Source organism: Triturus cristatus, chromosome 5_1 (genome assembly GCF_964204655.1).
Source record: "Triturus cristatus chromosome 5_1, aTriCri1.1, whole genome shotgun sequence".
NCBI classification, from domain to species: Eukaryota; Metazoa; Chordata; class Amphibia; order Caudata; family Salamandridae; genus Triturus; species Triturus cristatus.
In genome coordinates this window covers 793,088,119-793,113,104 of record NC_140587.1, presented here as the reverse complement: position 1 = coordinate 793,113,104, position 24,986 = coordinate 793,088,119, and the positions used below count along the sequence as shown (strand labels likewise).

General features: G+C 45.3%; 1 protein-coding gene across 1 annotated transcript; it reads right to left on the bottom strand.

Moving 5' to 3' along the window:
* Positions 1-14,276: 14,276 nt before the first annotated feature.
* LOC146831488 (uncharacterized protein F54H12.2-like) lies at positions 14,277-15,584 on the bottom strand. Its single transcript, XM_085603923.1, has one exon. The coding sequence runs from the start codon at positions 15,582-15,584 to the stop codon at positions 14,277-14,279; it is 1,308 nt and encodes a 435-aa protein (XP_085460049.1).
* Positions 15,585-24,986: the final 9,402 nt, after the last annotated feature.

Below are 24,986 nucleotides of genomic sequence, written 5' to 3'. Positions count from 1 at the left end.
GTATGTATCAACAATAGTGCAAACATATTGACAATTCCTACTCATGGGAAGTGGACCAATGTAATCGATCTGCCAAATTTGAGCGGGCAATTTGCCGCGATGTAAATGACCTTTAACAATTTGGGGCACCTTACGCCGTCTGATATGCTGACAAACGGGGCAGTGTAAAATAACATTTTTGATTAAATCTAAGGGAATATAAATTCCTCGATCAGCAGCCCACCTGCTAGTGGCCTTCTCTCCAAAATGTCCTGCCTTCTGGTGTGCCCATTTCGCCAATCCCGCAATATCAGAATCTTGCCTGTCCACCACTGCCTCAGCAATTTTAGACTTCTCATCTGCAATGTTATGAAAAAATTTGTCAAGAGAATCTATCGGGGTGTGAGCGTCCACATGGAAGATTGTAACAGTACTCTGTGGGAGCATCTCCCAAATTTCTTGCCATAACTCTTTTCCCCATAATTCTTTGGAATGTAACTTCCAATTATGGGAATGCCAAGTTGGCAACCAAACAGCCAGTCCATTGGCAGTAGACCAAGAATCAGTGAAAATATGACATGTACCAGGTAACTCTTGTTTCAAAACTTGGTAAACAGCGTAAAGCTCGGCAAATTGGCTGCTTTTACCTTCACCAGTTGTGCTCAACAATTTCTGTGTGATCGGATTATAGGACACCGCCTTCCAGTGCCGTGTCATCCCTATAAACCTCGCTGAACCATCAGTGAACCAAACATGGTTTCTTTCCGCTGCGGACAAATCATCAAAAGGCTTACCCCACTTGACAGGAGACTCCTGTGCTAAAGGTACGGAACATTTATTCTCAGTCTCAGTCGATGGCGCTCGCGCCACCTGCTCATGTAAAGAAGCAATTCCTTTCGGGCCCACACGTGCCCTGTCTTGTATGTACCATTTCCATTTAATCACACTCGCCTCTTGAGCGTGTCCAATTCGGTGAGTTTTCGGCGAACTCAGGACCCACTGCATGATAGGAATTTCCGGACGCAGAACTATATCATGTTCCAAAGTCAATTGCTCGGTATCCACCAGAGCCCAATAACAAGCAAGTAACTGTTTCTCAAAGGGTGTGTAACGCTCACCAGCATCAGGTAACTTTTTGGTCCAAAAACCTAACGGTACTTTACTCCTGCCTTGTTTCTGCCACAAACTCCAATTTGCATAAAGGCCCTGTACAGACACATTCAAATCCACATCACCATCACGTACAGGCCATAAATCCAGAGCATGTTGAATTGCCTCTTTTGCCAGACTAAACGCATCTTGCTGTGGTTTATCCCATTCAAATGCATTCTTTTTACGCGTGACCCGGTACAAGGGGGCCAATATTTGACTCAAATGAGGAATATGCTGGCGCCAAAAGCCAAACAGACCAATGAAGCTCTGGGCTTCTTTCCTATTTCTAGGAACTGCAAAATCAAGAATCTTCTGTTTAACCTGAGGGATCACTTCACGGTGCCCTTCATGCCAATTAATACCCAAAAATTTTACAGCCTGGGACGGACCTTGCAATTTATCTGGGTTGATTTCCCAACCTTTCTCACGCAGGCACTCAATGACTCTGTCTAATTGGGTCTGAACTTCCTCTTGTGTTTCGCCTTGGATCAAAACATCATCAATATAATGACATATCTGAATTTGGGGATGAACCGGTACCTCAGCCAAATGCTCTGCCACCAGCCGGTGACATATCGTAGGACTATGCACATAGCCCTGGGGAAGACTTCTAAACGTCATCTGACGCCCGTTCCACGTAAAACTGAATTGTTCCTGACACTCTGGGGCAATCGGAATTGAAAAGAAAGCATTAGCAATATCAATGGACGCGTACCATGTACCTGGATGCTTTTGGATTCTCTCAATAAGTGTAATAACATCCGGTACTGCAACAGTCAAAGAGGGTGTGTGCTTGTTCAATTCTCGATAATCAACGGTCATGCGCCAAGAGTTATCACTCTTACGCACCGGCCAAACAGGATTATTCCAAGCAGAAGTAACTGGGGTTATGACTCCTGCATCCACTAACTCCTGAATAGTGGTACTAATCTCCTCATGACCACCTGGAATACGATACTGCTTCTGACAAACCACTTTTGTCGCATGGGGAACTTGTATGGGGGGCATTCTTAAACGACCAACCCGTATAGGTCTGGACGATATATAATGCGTTGTTCCAAATTGGTAACATCCGTCATCTAGATGCAAAGTCATTCCTCTCAAAATATCAATCCCAATTATGAATTCTAGAAGGGGCACTACTAGTACAGAATACTCTTTTCTAGGAATTCTACCTATTCTCATTTCAAGCAAAGTTTGAACTGCAGGGGTTTCTTTTCCACCTAATCCGGTAATAGTAAAAGGCTGACCTGTAAACTTCTTTGATTTTCCATGAATAAGAGTGGCCTCCGCTCCTGTATCTACCAATGCTCGGGCCCTTTGGATATTACGATGTCTCCAATAAATATCAATATCTACATAGGGTCTATTATCTCTGTGAGCCCATCTGTGTACCGGAGCTTGACCTATTTCCTAGTCATTCTTACTGCATTCTGTGTACCAGGATAGATCAGGATAAAGACTCTCACGTTTCTTAGGTATCGGTACCTCCTGTTCATATCCATTCCCAGTACGGAACGGATTCGTATCTTCTGCATTGTACTGCGGGTTACGATCGACCAAACTGTGACGATCCTCTCTCCTCCTCAACTCAGGGGATTGATCCCTATCATCTCTACGTCTGCTGTAAACATAGTCAGTTCTCCCCCTTTCTCTTTCCCCCTCTCTCTCCCTGTCTCTCTCTCGACGGGGGGACACATCACGTGCAGAACGTCGATCATCACGACGAACAGAGCGCCCACGGCGGTCGTCATCACCGCTACCGTCAGAACCACCACGATCACACTCAGTGGTCCGAACACGCCGGGCACCCTCCTTACGATCCAAGCCACGTTTGCGAAACAACTCCCACAAACGAGCGGTAGTCTCACCATCAATATCCTCCCTCCGCACACCATCAGCCAGAAGACCAGAAAAAATATCACGTCTAGTAAGTTTATTTTCACCAGGAGTACGAGTGTCAGGCCGGGACTGCCGTTCAGGTTTAAACCACTCACCCAACTCACCGAGTTGGCGCACCGATTCCAAAACCGTAGATAATACGTTACCAGTCTGATTAATCAATAAAGTCATCATGACCTGCTTATAAGCAACAGGGGAAGATTGAATGATACGGTTCCGCACAGAAGATGTCAATGAACCATCAAGCAACCTGTCAGCAGTACCCAGAAAAATCGCCGTTTTCATCACCTCCTCTTTGAGACGTTGAGCAGCATCACGCAAAGTATACCACGGCTTGTCATTCACAGGCCAGTCAGATTCAGTAGGATATTTTAGATTACAACCCTCAGTCGCCAATTGGAGTAAAGAAATCTGACCAACACCATTATAGTTACGAAAATGATCCTGCACAGTAGAATCCAAACTCAAGGAACAGAACTTTAAACAATCGCCAGTATCCAACATAATACCAGCAGCGCCCAGTTCATAAAGGCGCACCATCCATGTGAGCAAGGACTCACCAGCTTGCTGCCGAAATCGCTGCAAAATATCACTAATTTCCTGCTGAGTAAAGTCTTCTAAACAGTCCAAAGAAATACCCTGCGGAGCATTGGGAGACTGCTGCAACTTCCGACGGAAAACTGGATGCGCAGAAACCGCGGGACGAGCATCACAAGGAGCCCGATCAGTACTCGTAGAGGGACAATCAGTGTAAGAAGCATTGATCCCACTCGAAGAACGAGCGTAATCACGGGGTGCACCATCAAAGGTGCGAGAAGCAGACTTACAATCATGGCGGGAGCGAGAAGACTCGCGCTTGGCAGACTCCTCACCCGAGGAACAAGAATCCATCGAGTTCCAGATATTACCATCCCATTCATCAGGATTCCAATCCAGCCCAGCTGTCGCCACGACCAGACGCACCTTTCGCGTCGAAACCCGACCGCGCCTGTTCTTGTATTTATAACGAGCAATTCGCACAGCCGCCCGTTCGGCAATAGTTTGGTAAGTCTCAAGTTTATCAGCAAGCAACTTATTTTGACACCGCAACAAAGTATGAGAATTCTGAATCTCAACAAAGTGCGCTTCCACATCTTTAAGAGATATCTGTAACTTCAACAATCTCTCATGCAGAATCCTGTATGCAGACAAAAGAATCCAACCTCTGCGCCCCAAAATGGGAATCTCCTCACCCTTCGATACGGGTGCCTTCTGCAAACAAGCAATCACATCAGCCGGCTCTGCCAGCTCCAAAGAAGAATTCCAATTCTCACTCAAACCAGTGGAATCAGCCCACTCACGGGCCAAGGCTTCATAAGGCGTTGAATCCCATCCGGGAATATCAACGGGCAACTTAAAAGTAGATTTAGACCTTCTTGAAAACATCGTGAAAAAGGAAAAAGAAGAAAAGAAGAGAAAGAAAAGAAGGAAGAAAAATAAAAACTATACACACAAATATACAAAAATAAAATGCAAACAAAACCACGCACGCGCCGAAAGCAAACACAAGACAACCACAACGCACACAGGTTTCGTAAACGGTTTGTGACGCCAAATGTTCTGCTTGGGTTTTCGGAACCCGCTCAGCAGAGCCTCTCTAACCCAAACCAGAACGTTACCCCCTCCCTAGGGCCTATTTACACCTAAATAACCACATATATGTACCACCTAAGGACAGGGAATTCCTACTATATATACCAAGACCTACAAGTCACAGCCTCGCGGTCCCAAATGGACCCAGGACTTCCTGCCCAGACGGCAGCCACAGACTTCCTGCCCAGACGGCAGTCACAGCCTCGCGGTCCCAAATGGACCCAGGACTTCCTGCCCAGACGGCAGCCACAGCCTCGCGGTCCCAAACGGACCCAGGACTTCCTGCCCAGACGGCAGCCACAGCCTTGCGGTCCCAAACGGACCCAGGACTTCCTGCCCAGACGGCAGCCACAGCCTCGCGGTCCCAAACGGACCCAGGACTTCCTGCCCAGACGGCAGCTTTAGACAAGTCACAGCCTCGCGGTCCCAAACGGACCCAGGACTTCCTGCCCAGACGGCAGCCACAGACTTCCTGCCCAGACGGCAGTCACAGCCTCGCGGTCCCAAATGGACCCAGGACTTCCTGCCCAGACGGCAGCCTTAGCACGAGTTCATCCTATAATTACCACGACATCAGTGTTACTATATATCAGATCACACAAAGACAGCTAGTTGAGCACAACTTGTTAATTTCTCCTTGTTTTTTCCTCTTTCAATTTGTTTGCTGCAGAATGCAGCACACATAGAAAGAGGAAAACACCTCGTAGGATTGTTGTTGTGCAGAAAGGTGCCACTTGCTGCACAGAAACAATTATATATATATATATATATATATATATATATATATATAATAAAATAAAAATAAAAAGGTGTGTGTGTGTGCGTGTGTGCGTGTGTGTGTGTGTGTGTGTGTGTGTGTGTGTTTGTGTATTTGTTTGTTTGTTTGTTTGTTTGTTTATTTATTTATTTATTTATGTATTTATTTTTTCATGACAGTTCCTGACGATGCGTACAATGGTACTTCCGTAGAGAGTGTCAAGGGGAGAGCCGTGAAAAGGACAGCACCGGCGCTTAAAAAGGGACCGCCTCCGGAGAAATGCGTCCGACAAACAGGACCCCCACTTAAAGGCGGGGCAGCCACCAAGAAAAGAGCTCTACAAACACCGCCTGTGCTTAAACGCGGATCGCCTACTGAGAAGCGGGTTCTACAGAAGCAACAAGCAGGTGAGCTTTTAACAAAGGGAGGACTACGTTTTTAAAAAGTAGGTTGCGCCCGTATACCTGTGTAAAGTAGATTGATCATGTATTCAGCACAAATGCTTGTAAGAAAGCGCAGTGTAGGTCATTGTCACTAGTTTATACTTTTCTAGTTTTTAATATATATTTTTGTTTACATGTGCAGAACCGGTACAGGAGCACGGGGGAAAAGAAGAGTCGCTCATAGGGGCCCGATTGTCAATACATCTAAAGGACATCACGAAGGTGGGGCAAAATGAACCAAAGGCAGCAGCTGATGAGAGAGGGGATGCGCTGATGGACGGTATTGGCGAAGGTGTTAAAGACAATGGGTTCGTACACTTGCCAGCGCAGATGCAGCAAAAGATTTTTTGTAAGCCTGTTAAAGAGACGGTTGGAGGTTTTAAAGCACCTAAAGTAAAGCCTTCATGTGTAAAAAAGTTAAAGACGGATCTGCCAGTTGCTCCCAAAATTCAAAAACCCCACGCAGATTCATCGTTTAAAAAAAAAAATGTAGCCGAAAGGCCTCAGTCACCCTTTTTTTCACAGTTGCCTAAAGTTCTAGTAGAGGGGCAGGTACCAACAGACACCCCCACCCGAGATCTCTCCACACCCCTTAGTACGGATAATAAACAGAAAGTTAGAGGAGTGAGCGCTAAACGCGGCAAGAAACCTGCAACATACAAAGACTTAGGTCATTTATCCTTAGATCTCCAAGGGTTTGGGAGTCCCCTACCAAATAATGAGCCGGGGTTCGGTGGGGTGGCTGTTGAAAGTAATGAGGCAACGCCGGAATTGTATGCAAGATGCATAAAGCTTCTTCAGGAGTTGGCAGGGTTAACAGATAGTTCTGAAATAACACCAACAGAAGCGCACAACAGTCTTTCTAATGTAAGCTATGCGGAATACAGAGTCACGCCCCCCAGCCCCCTCTCTGCTCACGCCTCTGAGGCCTTGGATTATTATGATCAGCATTTAAATTTAGCTCAGCAAGTGCAGCCTTCTACACCCGAGGGGGCCTATGAACCTACTAGTCCCGCCTCAAGTGTAATAATACTGTCATCCCCCTCTTCGGACCATAATTATAGTTCAGCTTTGAACGGGGTTGAAAAGTTGTATTACGAATTAGCACCTAGCCCCGAGGCATCAGCACCCGGTTGTTCGCATTGGGAGCCTGTTTCTGTAGACCCGCTCGAGAATAATATTGAAAAACCCAGCGGCTCGCTAACACAGGTCGTCGGGACTAATGCACAGATGTGCTCACAGTCGTACCCCTTTTTAACACCTAGCAGAGCCTATAACAGCCATAGAACTATTAATACGGATCAGGGGGTAACCCTAACGAGTACCCACAGTAATATAAACCTTACATTAACAGACCCACCCTCCAATGACCACAACTCCGAAATAGTTCCTAAAACTGTTTTGCTGGCCAATATCAAAGAAATGCAACAGGCTATCAAGCTAGTAAAAGCTAGGGTGAACTCTATAATCTTAAAACATGGGAAGGGAAAAAACACGAACCGACCTTTAAATAGTGTGTTGGCTGAAATAAATCAGGAGGTGAAAAGGTGTAAAAGCTGTGTGGTATCAGCCTGTGATTTAACAACTAGCGGGCTAATGCTCATACCCTTATGACTAGGCCCCCAGGTCCCCCTAAAAAATCCTAATTCTGGACTTATGAATAAAGCTACATATATATCAAAATATAGAAAAACAATTCGTAAGATACTTAATAAGGCTCGGCGTACATTGTCGGCCTTTAAGAACACAAAGGCGTTAGAAAAGGTCAGTGTAGGTTTAACCACCAAGGAGGCCCTGATAATAAGGTGTAAAAACAACCCTATTGAGCCTGAAACAACACCAGGCTGTAGACCACGTACAGCCGAAGTGGCGATAAGGGAGCTGGGACAGCCTGTAACGGCGGTTGATAACTGTACAACATGCGCGGCTTCAAGATTTCCGGTTCAATCAGGAAGCGGTAGGATACCTAAAGACACACGTAGTGATAACCGCCGGAAATGGCTTAATGGATCGCGGTTTAATCGCCGCTTAATAACTACCTTAAAGAAAGCACGCATGCATGCCAGAAGGCGGTATAAAAAACTGGTTACGCAGGCCCAAAGACAGACATATCAGGAGCCCGCCCCCGCGGGTTCTCCCCGTAGCCCCAGCCAACCAGCTGAAGACTCAGAGGCAGTGTTTTTAGAGAGCGTCAGAAGGTACACGCGCCCTGTAGAAAAATTTAACGCCGTAGAACATTACGAGGAGTTTAGATTTGTCAACCTCGACCGTATAAACTCAGCGGATCAAGGCGTTCTAGCTATTCATCAGGCAATACAGGCACTCCTCGAACTACTGCTACAAGATGTGGGCCCCAATGATTTTTTTCAGCTGCGGTTCCAAGGACAGGGTCTCGATAGTCCTTTATTCACAAGAAGAACACCCCGCGATGTCTTTGATGCTGTAGACTTTTTAGAAAACCTCTCTAGTCTATTGCAGAGTAAGAACGAGATAATGGCTCACGGGACCTTTAGAATAGTAGCTTTAGTTGTTCGAGGTCGCGGGGGTGGTGGTTCTAGACCTTTAAAGACTATTCTGTACAGTAAAATCATAGGAAAAAAACAACATTGGCTGCTGGATTTTAACACCCCCGCATCTAATACATGCCTGGCAGCTAGCATAGCAGGTCTATTGGCGCCCCGTAACACCGCCGATGAGGTTATCTTGTCTAGAGCTAAGGCAGCCCACACAGTACTTAAAATACCCACAAATCACCCTGTTGGTTTTGGAGACCTTGGGCTTTTTGAGAACTATTTTAACGTCACTGTGAAAATTCTGTACCACAACGGCTCCTGGCGGTACTTCACTACGGGGCATCCTCTAAAAAACAAGACCCTTTACGTTCTTCACCATGAAAAGCATTTTTACGGTATCCTGAATTTAAAAGGATTTTTAGGAGCTAGGTATGTGTGCCCGCACTGCGATCACATTTACAGCAATCAAATAAGGCATGACTGTGCAATGCATTGTAAAATGTGTCAGACGGCTGGATGCGAAGTCGTTGCCGAGCCCAAGGTGCGCTGCAGCATATGTAATCTATTCTGCCGCTCACAAAAATGCCTGCGCATACATAGCCAGGTTGTACGCTGCAGCCTTAAAACAGACTGTGCGCTCTGCGGGCATTATGTCGCAGCTGGTCACAGATGCCGGGGCATGAAGTGCCCCCGCTGTAAGATGTCTTTTCAAGAGGCTGGAGCACACATGTGCTACATGCGTAGGGGCCAACAGCCCCCTAAAACTGAAGATTATATCATTTTTGATATAGAGTGCACCCAGGAAACATCTGTACACGAGCCCAATTATATTTACGCTCATCATCTAACTTCGAATGAGAACTGGGAGTTTGAAGGCCGTTCATGTGTGAGTGATTTCCTAGACACCTTCATACAGCCCCAATATAAGGGGTATACCATGATGGCTCATAACTCAAAGGGGTATGACTCATTTTTTATTTTACAAAAGATGATTAGTGAAAAGATGCCTGTAAAACTTATCACCCAAGGCTCAAAGTTAATGCTGGTAATGGCTGTAACCTTACAAATACGCTTTATAGATACCTTAAATTTTCTACCCATGAAGCTAAGTAAGCTACCAAAAGCTTTTGGGTTTCCAGGGTGTAAAGGTTATTTTCCCCATTTTTTTAACACTTGGGCGAATCAGAATTATGAGGGGCCTATGCCGCCGCCTCCCAGCTATGGAGTAGATTATATGATGCCTGATGAGAAAAATAACTTTTTACAATGGTATGTTGAAAACAGTGACAAAACTTTTAATTTTCAAGCAGAGTTAAAAGCCTACTGTCAGGCTGATGTCATGATATTGCGCCAAGCTTGTAATCTTTTCAGAGATACAGTTGTAGAAATGACTAAACAAGTGGAAGTAACTAACCCAAACACACCTCGGGAGACCGAATCTATAGAGTACATTGATCCTTTTCAAAGTATCACGTTGGCTTCCATGTGTATGTCTATCTATAAGCACATGTTTTTACAGCCAGATAGCATAGCTTTAATACCCCCAGACCTCTATAGCGGTAAACAAAAGCGCTATTCTACACCCTCCATACAGTGGCTCATGTACATCTCCAACAAAGAAAACATCTACATTCAACACGCCTTACAGGGTGGTGAATATCGTGTGGGGCCTTATTACTTGGATGGGTACGCCGTGATCAATGGTAGGCCAACAGCCTTTGAATACAACGGTTGTTTTTACCACGGATGTCCCCGATGCTACAAGCCCCATGAGTTTAATAAACTGCTGGGCACCAAGTTTGAGCATATTTATAGGCGTACACTGATGAAAGCTCAATATGTTGAAAATGCTGGTTTCATTATGAGAACCCTCTGGGAACATGAGTGGGCTGACATGCTAACATCAGACGCGGAGCTAGGTTCTTTTCTTAAAAGTCAGCAGCTACCTGAACCGATGGAACCGCGCCACGCCTTATTCGGGGGTCGTACAAATGCAATACAACTGTACCGAACTGTGGGGCCGGGTGAGAAAATACACTACTATGATTTCACAAGCCTGTATCCCTTTGTCAATAAAGTGAAGTTGTACCCCGAAGGGCACCCAACGATTATATACAGGGACTTTAAATCTCTAGACACATACTATGGATTAGTTAAGTGTGAAATTTATCCGCCCCGGGGTCTTTACTTTCCAGTGTTACCCTACAGAGTCGATGGTAAGCTCATGTTTCCCCTTTGTCGAACCTGTGCTGAAAGTAAGTAGGCCGCCTTATGCATACACAGTGAAGCACAGAGGATGTTGCGGGGTACCTGGTGCAGCATAGAGGTTCAAGAGGCTCTAAAAAAAGGATACCGGATGGGTAAAATATTGGAGATTTGGCACTTTGAAAGGACAACAACCCAGCTTTTTTCCGAGTATATTAATTTATTTCTCAGAGACAAGCAGGAGGCATCGGGCTTTCCAGAATGGTGCAGTGATGAAGCCTCAAAACAACACTACATTGATGAGTACTATGCTCATGAGGGTATAAACCTGAGGCCTGATTTTATAGAAGTCAACCCCGCAAAGCGTCAGTTGGCAAAGTTATGCCTTAACTCCTTATGGGGAAAATTTGCGCAACGCACAAACTTGTCAAACACAACCATCGTCACAGATCCTGACGACTTGTTTAATTACCTTTTTGCACCCGATTATGACGTTTCCGGCTGTGAGTTTATTAATGACGATACTGCTATGCTGAGTTGGAAACATGCTAAAGAGTACCCCACAACATGTAACAATATAAACATTTTTATAGCCTGTTTTACAACTGCACATGCCCGTCTGGAGCTTTACAAGTTGCTAGATAAGCTGCAGGAGAGGTGCCTGTATCATGACACAGACTCTGTTATATTTGTAAGCAAAGTAGGGGACGTGGACCCTCCTCTAGGAGATTATTTGGGGGATTTAACTAGCGAACTAGAACCTGATGAGCACATCGTCGAGTTCGCTTCAACTGGACCCAAAACGTACAGTTACAAAACGTCTAACAATAAAGTCTGTATGAAAGTTAAAGGTATAACACTAAATGTTAAAAATACCTTAAAAATAAATTTCGACAGTTTGAAGAATCTAGTGACCGAGTATGCCGCAAAGACCGATCATTCCTGTGACGGCACAATTGTTGTAAATCAGCCTTCTATAGTGAGGACCAAAAAAAGATGGGAGATCACGACGCAGCCTTTGCATAAAACTTTGAGAGTAGTGTTCGATAAAAGGGTCTTAATGTCCGACTACAAAACTATCCCTTACGGTTATTAAAGATGCATTACTGCGGAGAACGTCTAACAGCATGGATACCAGATTGCAGCACCCCTTTTCCTGCGTTATAGCTGGGCCCTCCAATTGTGGGAAAAGCTATTTTATAAAAAAACTATTAGAAAATGCACCAAGTGTTTTATCCAAAATGCCTAACAATATTATATGGCTTTATTCCTGCTGGCAAGATTTTTATAAGGACCTAGCGTACCAGTTCCCTCATATTAGATTTATAGAAGGGATACCTAGTAGCCTTAATGACGATGAATTATTACCCAAGGACCGTGTGAATATGATAATTGTAGATGATCTTATGCGGGAAGGAGGGGACCATCCTGAGATAGAGCGAGCTTTTACTCAATATTCGCACCATCGTAATCTGAGTATATGTTACATCGTCCAGAACTTGTTTTACAAGGGTAAGAGCAGCAGGTCTATCGCGCTCAACGCCTCCTACCTAGTTTTATTTAAAAACCCCCGGGATAAACAACAGATAGCCATTATAGCTAAACAGATGTATCCTGGGAACACCCAGTTTTTTATGGAAGCCTTTAACGATGCGACCGTTAAGCCCCACGGGTACTTGCTTGTAGACTTAAAGCCTCGTACTCCGGAGGACTATCGACTGAGGGGTGACATTTTCCCACCCGAGCTACAGGTTGCCTACACTCCTAAATCAAGACCCAAAGGTTATAAAAAGATTGGCTAAAACACCCGAAACCCATTTACCCTCTAAGCTTCATGCCATACGGTATTAAACATGTCTGTTCGTTTACGCCGTAATATGGCTCTCCTAAAAATGCTGATTACAGCCAGTCCCCCACAGAGAAAAGCCATACTGTGTGCTGCCTCCGACGACTTAGTTGGTGCCATTTCAGAAATTGCTCTAAATACCCTAAAAGGTAACGTTCCTATTTCAGCGAACCAGTACAAGGTGTTGAAGAAGAAGCGTCAACTCATCAAGAAGCTTAGTAATAAAAGGGTGTCCCTTACTTCTAAGAAAAAGTTGGTAAAACAGTCGGGCGGATTTATAGGCTCACTGCTGGGTATAGCTATACCTTTAATTACAAGCCTCCTGTCACGGACCTGATGGATTACGCCCAGAAAATGTATCTAGTACCCCAGCATCAGCTTGAACAGCTGACACCTAGTACCAATGATACATGGGACATCAGGAGATCTGAAACGCTCCGCTTGGATGCTGAAATTAAAGCTATTTTGAACCGCACCGACTTAAAGCCTGAAGCTAAAGCGGGGCTTTACTCCCAAGCTCTTCAAAATTTCTTGCAATATTACAAGCAAATGCAGGGTGAGAAAAACAAACTTACTTTATATACAGCCACTGAGGAGCAGCCTCCGATAACCGCTGCAACACCACAAGGAGCCACAGCGCAAGCGCAGCAACACACACCCCCTGACGCTTTTGTTGAGAGTCTGTTACATAATATAAGTCAGAGGTATAAAGGGGCAGCGCTGATGCTGTTAAGTAAAATGGCCAATTCTAAAGACCTGACAGCTTGGAATGACCGCGGGGAGTTCATCTACAAAGGTCAACCAGTTGCTGGGTCACACATGTACGATCTGATCAAAAGTTTCACGCATCCCAAGACGCTCTCACGACAGACGGCTCCTAGAGGTTGGGAGCAGTTTCTAAGCGCGGCTGCCGAACTCAACATTCCATCGTCGCTTGTAGGTAGCATCGGACTTCGTCAGCAGCTTGAACTTCTGAAGCACCCCAGGAAGGAGGGTGTCGAATCCCCACCGCTATCATCTGCTTTTCACACCCCTTCAAAATCACCCCCTTCACCTTTCTTTACGCAGCTAGCCACTTCGAGTAACCCTAAAGATGTGCCTCTGGAAGCTACAAAGTCTCTATTTAAAATGAAGGGTTGGCTCCCCTATTAAAATGTTATGTTACTGCATATTTGTATACTTTGTTTATATAAAAAGGTTGTACAAAATGTGTTTACCTTACAGTCTTCACTATGTGTTTCTTTATTAGTTGGATGATAGCTTTTACGCGTGTTATTCTTTGAATATTTTGAAATACATGTAATAAACATTTATAACTTTTCAACACTCTCTTGGCTTTTTTTTTCTTATCGCAGAATGAAAAACATGGAGTCGGCGCTGTTGTTAAATATAGGCTTTTATTTTTTTATTTTAAACATGAGCATTATAAAGCTTTACACTTTTGACAAAAATCATACTGGGTTGTAACAGATAAAATATATACAGTGTTCCCCACACGTCATAGATAGAGAATCTTGTATCTGCAGTTTGTTATATTCAACTCTAGAAGCCACTTTTTTTAAAAACTTGAATATGGGTCTGGTATAGATGCTGTGCTCCGGAAACTCTGCGAGGCTGTCAAACACAATGACCCTGTCATTGTCCAAAAACATAGCGGCCCAGTGTGTTCCCGGCTCGTGATGCGGATCGGTGTTAAAGACCAAAGATCGAGGTCTTTCATAACTTATTTCAGTCGGCAGGCCATCACTCGGATAAACATCTAGAAAGTATTTTTTAGCGTCTTTATGGTGGCTTAAGAAGTCTCGTATGTGACTAGTGTCCATTTTATATATTTTATTTTTTGATTTTTAAAGATAATCAAACAGAACCTGTCGGGCGTGATTAACCTGTATCACACTGTCAAATACCGCAAATACAACCATGTTCACATTCGTCGTTAGGGCTGCGCTAAAGCGGATTTCAGCTTTTAGATTTCCATTTTTAACCAGGCTGTAATGGTCCCCATCTTCCATGTCGGGGGTCAGATCAAAGGCAAACAACGTATAGCCTGCACCATATCCTTCGCGTGATACGACGACCCCCGAATCACGCAGGTGTTTCCCTGTTATAGACACCAAGCCGAGATATTCTCGAATAAAATTTCCAGATCCAAAATTGGGTGTGTAGGGCTTTGCCGGTATGACAGCTCCCTCGTGAACTAGGGCAGCGTAGTTGATACCGTAGTGCTTGAAATTAAAAGGGTTGGAGGCGTGTACTCCGCTAAAAGCTGTATTGTCAACAAACCCTATAATAACAAGTTTTGGTAGCTGCCCCAGGAACAGATTTTGCTGCTGTGTTAATCGGGTGCCTACCGGGATGCTGTAGACTTTCATAGAGACTCTTTCAATGGCATATTTAGCATTGGACAGTTGTAGAGCTTCAGCGTGAGCCAGTCTGACCGACGGTGACACATTCACTCTCTTTACATACAGGGTAGCCGACTGTATGAGCAGCTTATACTGTTCGGCATCCCCTGTAATGAGGCAAAAGGCATCTTTGTTACGGTTGAGTTTGATCTTGAGGTCGATGCCATTAACGATTAGTTTATCCTGGAAGAAGAGGTCTGAATGTATTCGCCCCAGGAGATCAAACTCTCTACTTCCGGCCGCAAAGCCCGCTCTTTTTACAAAACCTGTATTAGGTCCGTCTAGAGCAGTGTTTTCAAACTCCGCATAAGTGTCTTTGTAGAAAAGCCCAGCTGAAAGCTGTGTGTCCAAAACGTCGCTGCTGTAGTTCAGGATACTCTCCATGTAAGCCCTGTAGGCGTACATGTTGTCATTCTGCGTGATGAGTCTATCGCCCAGGGTAATGTCCACCTGATTAAACAGGGTAGCGATGGGGTAGGCAATGGTGGCCACTTTAGCGGTTGCAGCAATAGCGGATCCATCCGCTTTTACAATTTTACACACCAAATGTAGCAGAGTATTGTTGAGATCTAAATACATATCCGTGGACCCCGATACGTAAAACTCTATCGGGGCCAGGGGTGTCAGGGCGGCTAATGGGGATACTTCCATGAAGAAACAGTTTTCAATACTAGTCTGGGTGGGCTTTAGAGAGAACAAATCTAACTCCGACTTAGCGCATTCACCAGAGGCGCAGTGTACAAAAGCCATGTTTTAGGGTGACAAGTCTTTTAGAAAATGTCAAGGGTGGATGCTGTTCTCTTCTTCGTAGCTCTCTTCCGTCTTGGGGATCTTCTTTTGTGAGCTCTTTTTGAAGTACGCTTCCTTTTTTTATAGGGAACCGGGGGCCCCCGGCGCTGCGAAGACCGCCGCTTCCTTTTAATACTAAGGCGAGGCTTGTACAGCAGTCCTGACCCTTCTTGTGGCTGTCTGTTCAGACGCTCAACGACTGCCGACTTCACCGAACCCACCACATCTTGGGCAATATTCTGGGCAGCTGTCTTTACATGCGGCTTTGCAATTTCATAGCCTTTTCTCAAAAAAGGCATCGCCCTTCTGAACAAACTACGGAAAAAACCTCCAAGACCCGCCCCGTACATAACAGGTGCTCCTTGAAAGTAGGGGGGCCCTCCATATCCCGCCTGGTGCTTGTAATACTCTCTATACATAGATGGGTTGCCATAGGCTTTCATGGCTACCATGATGAGCTGTTAATAGTCACCTCCGCGGCGTGGCCTGAAATGAAGCTTGACAATAACTTTCCCGTATTTAAAGGACACTGGTTCAGACTGGTCATCAAAGACCATGATGGTTATAGTGTCAAAATGACTTTTAGAAATTGTTACATAGTCGGGCTTAATATACTGAATATTAGCTATTGTGTTGTTTTCGCCCTTCACTTGCACCCATCTCAACAATGGAGCATAACTATCTCCTACTCTCTGCTGCTCTATTATATCCGTATACACATAGAGTGTGTAAAAACCCCCATCAATATCCGGACATGTCAGATCTAACTCCTGTTTGCTTTTTATATGCTGGACGGTTCCTAAAACCCTGCTCAACTTTCCCCTGGCGATAAACTGTGCATCCTGGCTGGGTGCTTTAATAAAAACCTTCCTTCTGACGCTATCTAACACCAATTGAACGTCGGAAAAGCCATCTATGCCTGATATCGTCTTGTTAATGGCATCCACCACCGCATTGACCGTAGGGTAGTATCCGTGGGGAATACCTGTGATGCATAGAGGCTCGGTTTGAGACTTCTTTATACTGAATTTAGATTCTGACCTCTTAAACGTATTCCATGTGCGGGGGTATTGGATTTCGGTTAGGGCGACTTCCCAATCCCCTTTCAAATCCACAGGTTTAGCCAATTTGACAGTGTAATTTGATATCTTATTATCAGGGAACATACCCATCGACGCATTAGAAGGTAATGTAATATAAAAGGACGCCGTCTCCATATTGCTTTCTTCTTTTTAGAGCTAGCGTCCTCACACGTCGTGCAGTGAGTTGGCGGGCACCCAACTGTTAAATTTCTCCGGCCATCCCCGCCATTTAACAAAGGCTTGTTTTTTTGCCCCCCGGCCTTTCCACTCTAGAATCTTTTCAACCCTGTAAATCCTGTCTACATCCACAGGGATCTTCTGTAACTCTTCACTGTAAAAAACACCAGTCACAGGTTCACCAGAGTAGTCCCTCAGCCTGTAAATGTACACATCTTCTTTAAGCTCAACACTATTAACTATGAATATCTCGTCGCTGAAGGTCTGCTGATAACCTTTCGTAAAGGCCCCTTTCAATTTTGAAACCCTGACATGATCCCCCTTTTTAAAAACTGGGTTCTTTACTCTGGCTTCGAAGTAAGGGCCGTATACCTTCCGCCATACGGATAGAGAATTGTCCGGCGTTACCTCTACAGGAGCCATCCTGATAGTTCTATGATAGCTGGCATTATAAACAGCTAAAAAATCTTGTAGCACGGGTAGGTATCGATAGGTGTTGTATGCCGTGAAGTATCTCCACATCTTAGATTTTAATGTTCTGTTAAAGCGCTCTATAACAGCTGCTTTTACCTCCGTATGCGTTACAAAATGTTGTACCCCATACTGCTTTAATAATTTCTGGAAAGTTTTGTTTAAAAATTCTTTTCCGGCGTCTGTCTGCAGTTTTTGAGGGGTTCGGCCCTTCCTGAAGATCACTTTAAAGGCCCGGGTGACGCTTGCTCCACTTTTATCATTTAGAGCTTCTGCAAAGGCGTATTTAGACAGTACATCTATAACTGTTAAGATGTAACGGGCTCCGTTATTATGCTTTGCCAGATCTTGAAGGCTTATTATGTCAGCCTGCCATTGATAATCTAATTGCGCATTAACAATAGTGGGTCTCCTCTTAAAGCGTCTCCGCGCTGGCTTGTGAAGTGAATACGCTTCTTCACCGGATAACCATGCCCTCACCGAGGTTCTGCTTAACGACTCATTTTCAGCTTTAGCCCTTCTAAGCAGCGCTTCGCCGCTACCGAAGCTCGCTACATCCTTTGTATCGTAATAAAGCTTCTTTAACAAAGCCCCCGACATGTTAACACTTCTGAACAACGAAATGAAAGACGCTTGTTTTGTGTATAAACACTTTATTATAAGTAAATAAAATAACAAAAAAAAAAATCATAATTCCTAAGTTTACACTGTCAGTAATAATAGCATTAAAAGGGGTTATACAAACAAATCAAGATGCATAGATATAGAATTGGTTGCTTGTCTCGAATGTCTGCGTAAAGTCACATATCTTGATATTTTTAAAGATACATAGTCAATAGCACTGTATAGGCTTGCCCCATCACCCCTCCAATAACTCTGTACGGCTAGGATACTGGCGGCTGTCAATAGTTCATTCAATTCACGATTGCACATCCGGAACCCATTGTTTCTAAAATAATCCTCTGTTAGAAGTTCAAAGGCTAAATTTAAGCTGTACCTCCTGGGTAGTATTAAGCCACGCCTATAGTATATGTAAGTGTTCCAGAATGCCTTCTGCGCAGTCATCCACATACTAGCACCGCATCCGCATAAGCATCTAGGGCTGCCATGCCATTGAGCCTCTAGCAGTAGGACCATTTTTGGAAAGCACAAATCTGCCGGCTGTAATTCAACTATTCTTTCTTTAACCAAATCGTATAATACTTTAGCGATACACAAGTAGCGGGGCGCTGACTCCGAAACATTGGTGGTCTCCAGCTCCTGTTCCATGTCCTAAAATAAGCAGTAAACAGTCAAACAGTCATTTATAACAACAGTGTTTGTGGGCATCCCATACATTCACACATTAATTCCCCAGGCTCTTTGTAGCAACAAGCTAATATGCGTTAACAATTTATTTTACTTTAAAACATTTTTCGGGGGTCCATACAACCCACCTGCTTTCTACTTTTATAATAAACATCAGCAACATGCTTTTCTATAGATCGTTCTGCCCCCTTTCTAATAGTAGTCGGGCATTGTGCCCTCATGTTGGAAAGTTTTGCACGAATGTGATAAGCGTTTTGAATTTCTCTGAGTGCCTGCGACAAGACCCTCACCATAGCTGGCCTGACATTTTCTTCACCAGATAGCTGATACACTGACTTTAACAGTTTATATAACCGACGAGGGTCTATCAGGTGACATATATAGCGAGCAGTTTCAGCTGTGTAGGATGGGTATAGACAGTCATGAGCCGTTTGTTGCGGATCCTTAATTTTATGCCCATAACAGCGAGAATAAAAGTCCCGCTTCAGACAGGCGTACACAACACTAGCTGCAAAACCTTTAACATGTTCTCTATCAGCGCATGCTACACACGGGGTCTCCTTTTCAAGAGCTACAGATTCCAATGCCTTTTTATAGTCCTTACAGAGTTCATTGTTCTGACTGGTGGAGCTTTCAATCTGTTTTGAACAACACAAGCAGTTCATAATGAAGGTCTTAGCAGCCCCGGGAGTTTCCTCAACCTCATCGCATTTTTCTGCTGCTTTCTGCAGTTCAAAAAAGAAAGAAAAAAGGCTATTAGTTGACAAGACCTAGCATCACATATGCTTAAAATGTCTGCATTAAGATAATACTAACCTCCACATCTGCAGGGGCCTCCACTGTTGCTCTGGAATCATGCGAGGTGTTAAAGTCCATTGACTCATGAGCTTCCTACAGTTCAAAAAAGAAAGAAAAGGCTATTAGTTAACCAGGCCCAGCATCACTTCTGCTTAAAGTGTCCACTTTTAAGATACGCACCTCTACATTTTCAGGCTGCTCGGCTGCTGCTCTGAAATCTTGAGAGATGTCAAGGTCCATCGCCTCACGACCGCCAGGGTTCACCGCAGCTTGCTGGTCGCCGATAGCCCCCCAATCTGCTTCCTCCTCCAGAGATCTCGTATCTTCATACACCGGGTAGTGAGGCGGGGTTATAGTTTCTGCTGAATCTTCCATGTCTGTGAAACTATTTTCATCCCCTGCTTCTTTACACAAAGTTTCGCTGCCGCTTGTTGACACCTTAATAGGTAATATCAGCTGCGGCCTATCCTCAAGGCTGAGAAGGGCCATCCTCCGACACAGATCCTCGTGATAACCTGTGACTTGGGAGCTCTCCTCTTTACGGCCCTCTTGCAGCGTCTGCTCATCTATTACCAAGGGACTCAAGCGGCGAAAATACTTGTCAATAGTGTTCACCCTGTGATCGTTGGTATCCTTCCCCGTAAGATAGTTGTATCGCTTCATGATACAGAGGTTCTCTCCTGGTGCTGAGTTTAACACTAGCTGTTAAGGGTCTCCCTTATATACTGTGTAAGCCCAGTAAAGGGGAGTATCCTTCTACGTCAGTCTCCATGACTATGCATTTATTTTCATAATTACTGTCATTTTACATCAGAGACTTTTTAAAATTAGGCGGCAAAATGACTGTACCTATCAAGCAACAGTCTAGCTTCCCGCCTCCTGTGGGGACAGTGGCATTCCCGCCCTTGGCTGATTTTTATTTATTTTTTATATTTTTATTCATTATTTTCTCATAATTACGGTCATTTTACATCAGAGACTTTTTAAAATTAGGCGGCAAAATGACTGCATCAGCAAACTAGCAGTTTAACTTCCCGCCTCCTGCGGGGACATTGGAAATCCAACCCTTGGGTGGCCGTGGCTACGCCCCCACAGCCTGGTCTGCCAATTACGCGCCCGCATGCATTAGGCACGCCTCCTTGGGGGCTTGGCCTACCCCAAAAAAGACTCAGCACCACTCTGGGGCTCCCATTCCACAGATGAACATCGCCGCTGCTGAAACAACATCAACCTACAGCCGCTACCACCAGCTGAACATGCCCTGACATGCCCCTGATTGCCCAACCAACATGGCGCCCACAAGTAAGTCTCTGCCCCTAAACATCCTTGTAGGCCCTGATGGGTGGCTTACAGCTACCACCAACCATTCCCCTGACCAACCTTCTACGCCTATGACACACCTGCACCGACGCCATTTCAAGGGTAGGGGGCGCACACATTACAACTGCCCCCCTTCAGGGCCCGGACTTCCGGGCCCTGAAGGGGCCCGGGCTTCCGGGGGGCAGAACTTCCGGGGGCGGGGCTTCCGGGGGTGGGGCTTCCGGGGGCGGGACTTCCGGGGCGGGGCTTCCGGGGGCGGGTCTTCCGGGGGGCGGGACTTCCGGGGCGGGACTTCCGGGGCGGGACTTCCGGCTCCTACGTCACTTCCGGGGGGCGTTCCCACCTGTCAAAAAATGAATGGTGACGAAAGGTATCAGCGTATACTACTGAGGTCATAAGCAGTGTATTGCAGGGGTGCGAGTTATCCATTTGTCGAAAAAAATGCATCTGAAATGCATTTTCCATCTTCGCTGCGACACCGAGAGTCTCGATGACGTTGGTAGTCACGAATATTGCATGTTTTTGGCAAAGTGTTAAACAGATATATAGACATGTTTTATTGTAAGTTTGAGTCTAGGTATTTAGTAAGATATTGATTTAACTTTTTCCTTTGTATATATTTGTCAAAAAAGTATACCTAAAATGCATTTTCCTTCTTTGCGGTGACACCTGATGTCACAAGGACGTCGGTCATCGCATATACCATGTATTTTCGGCAAAGTGTCAAACACATATATAGACATGTTTTATTGTAATTTTGAGTCTAGGTATTTTGTAAGATATTGATTTAACTTTCCCCTTTGAATACGTTTGTCAATCAAAGTACATCTGAGATGGATTTTCTTTTGTTGCAGCGCCACCGGTAGTCGCAATGACGTTGATGGTCATGATCAGCGCGTGTTTTTGGAAAAGTGTCAAACAGATATACAGGCATGTTTTGTTTGAAGTTTGACTCTAGCTAGCTGTTTAGTAGGATATTGATTTAACTTTCCTTTCCCCTTTGTATACGTTTGTCAAAAAAAGTACATCTAAAATGTATTTTACTTCTTCTCGGCGACACTGGAAATTGCGAGGACTTCAGTGGCCATGAATACTGCTTGTTTTCGGCGAAGTGTAAAACACATTTATAGATATATTTACATAAGTTTGAGTGTACCTGTTTAGTAACATATTGGTTTAGGTTTATTTTCTCTATGCATTTGTCGAAAAGAGCAGTTCCCAAAAATAACTTTCAGTTTTCACAGTGACGCCGGAAGTCGTGACTTCCAAATAAAGAATTTTTATTAGTTTACACACTTCCCTTTATGAAAGGAAGTACGCACCCACAATCTCCCTTCTTGAACTTTCCAGGTACTGGTTAGTTTATTAGAGGAGCTGTCCTAAACTGATTTTCTACATTGTATCGTTTTTGGCTTTTTGGGCTTTTTATATGCAAAAATAAAATGGCATCACAAAAACCACTGGAAGGCCTACAACTGGTTGAAGTTGTTTAGGAGCAGGAGGTCCCATCTGTGCAAGAAGAGTCTTCAGATGAATAACCAACAATGAAAAACAAAGGACAGCTTGGGATTTTTTCACTATTTCATCTGGTGAATCAAAGACCACAGCTAAATTGGTGAGGTGCAGTTTGTTTGACATTTTCTCGCGGCACAACAGAAACATATTCATGTGGCACAACAACTATGTTGTACCACTTAAAAACATACCACACGAAGCAATTTAAAGCTGCACAGTGAGAGAGAGATAGAGAGTGAGTATCAGCCTCCAGACCTCCAGCCCCTTCTCCTGGTGACAAATGTTCACCTGAAGTGGACAGATGGTGCAGTGAAATGTCACCAGCCCTAAAACATTTTGCTACCTTCTGCATGGACTGTAACACCATTGTAGCAGCCAGGGAGCAGTCTCTAGATGTATTTTTACAGAATCTAAAAAGCCATCATTGTTAATGTTTTTTCCTTTTTTATTGCAGTAATTCAGGCACAAGTTTTTAGTTAGTGCTTACAAATATGTTATTTTTGCTGACATTTTGGTGCCGATTTCGATCCGTTAAAAAAATTTACCGTCCGACTCGTATCCGTATTTTTTTACGTCCGAATCGTACAAGTTACGTAAAAACGGCGAAGTACGATTCGTACGTGAAAAATACATCCGATTGACCTCGGGAAAAGTCTACGTGACGTCCCTGGACAGTTTCACGTACGAGTCATAAAACTGAAGTCCGAGCGCACAAGTCCGATCCGTACCGGCGTCCCAAAGACACAAGCGTATGGAAAATGTCCCGTACGGAGCGAACTATGTACGACCCCTACCCCGGGTACACTTGTGCCCGGGGTACGAGTCGTACGGCCCGCCCCAGCCTCCCACCCCTCCCGCGTACGTCCGCACCGTACCCCCCATATGTACGCACCGTACCCCCAGCCCCCCGTGTGTACGTGCTGTACCCCCAGCCCCCCGTATGTACGCGCCGTTCCCCCACCCCCGTATGTACGCGCCGTACCCCCAGCCCCCCATATTTACGCGCTGTACCCCCCGTATGTGCGTGCTGTACCCCCACCCCCGTATGTACGTGCCATACCCCCACCCCTGTGTGTACGCGCCATACCCCCAGCCCCCATATGTATGCGCCGTACCCCCAGCCCCCTGTCTGTACGCGCCGTACCCCCAGCCCCCCTGTATGTACGTGCCGTACCCCCACCCCCGTATGTACGCACCGTACCCCCAGCCCCCCCGTATGCACGTGCCGTACCCCCACCCCTGTATGTACACGCCGTAGCCCCAGCCCCCCGTATGTACACGCCGTACCCCCACCCCCGTATGTACACGCGTAGCGCTGGGGGTATGGCGCGTACATACAGGGGTGGGGATACGGCACTTACATACGGGGGGCTGGGGGTACGGCGCATACATACGGGGGTGGGAGTACGGTGCATACATACGGGGTGGGGGTATGGCACGTACATACGGAGGGGGCTGGGGGTATGGCGCGTACATACGGGGCTGAGGGTACAGCGCGTACATACGGGGGTGGGGGTACGGCACGTACATACGGGGGGCTGGGGGTATGGTGCGTACATATGGGGGTGGGGGTACGGCGCGTGCCGGGCCCCCTTTTCCTCGTGCATCGTGGTGTACTTAGCTTTTCCGGCACTTTTTGGCTCCCGTAAAAATATAGCCGTGCGGAGTGCTGTGGGTACGAATCGTACTTGCTGGTCCGTAAAACGCTGCCTGACTCCGTGCGGACGTCGCGTACCCGCTATCCAGGATCGGAATTGTATGTATTTTTTAGCCGCACGGTGTTTTTGCGATTCGTACGGAAATGGTATTTCTGTACGAATCGTACTTGCTAGTTTGTACGGTGGAATTCCCGGGTACGAGTCGGACGGAGAAAACGCTCCATACGACCATTTATACCCGGGTTTTACAGGATCGGAATCGGCACCCTTATATTGAAAAAAAGTTTAAAAAATTAGGAAAAACTAAAAGAAATACAAAATCATTACCCCTAAAAAAAAATCTTTTCAGAACTGCCTGTTCTGGCAAAAAAAGATATGTTGAATGAATAAATGAGTGCATGAGTGGTGCATGGATGTTAGAATGACTACATGAGTGATGCATGAATGATTGAATGAGTGTATAAGTGGTGTTTGGATGCTAGAATGAGTGCAAGAGTGGTGCTTGGATGATTCTATAAGTGCATGGGTAGTGCTTGGGTAATTGTATGTCTGCATGCTTTGTACGTGGATGATTGATGAGTGCATAGAAACTGCCTGGGTAATTAGATGAGTGCTTGGGTAGTTCCTGGAGGATTGGATGAGTGCATGGGCATTGCCTGGGTGATTGTAAAAATACATGGGTAGTAAACGGGTGATTACATGACCGCATAGGTAGTGCCTGGGTGATTGTATGAGTACATGGGTAGTGCCTGAGGGACTGGATGAGTGTATGGGTAGTGCCAGGATGATTGATGAGTGCCTAGGAACTGCCTGGGTAATTAGATGATTAGATGAGTGCCTGGGTAGTGTCTGGGTGATTGGATGAGTCTCTTGGTAGAGCTCCAAGGATGGAAGTCATCTCACAGAACATTCCACCAACGGTGAGCTGACGCTCTCTAAAAATGGAAGGATCAAAAATCTAAGTCACGCAGCTCAATGCAAAAAATATCTAAAGTAGCAGAAGTGCTGATGACAACTCAAGACGGATCATGCAT

What these genes read in the sequence shown, in the direction of transcription:
- LOC146831488 (XM_085603923.1), bottom strand. Translation starts at nt 15,584, where the DNA reads ATGGCTTTTGTACACTGCGCCTCTGGTGAATGCGCTAAGTCGGAGTTA.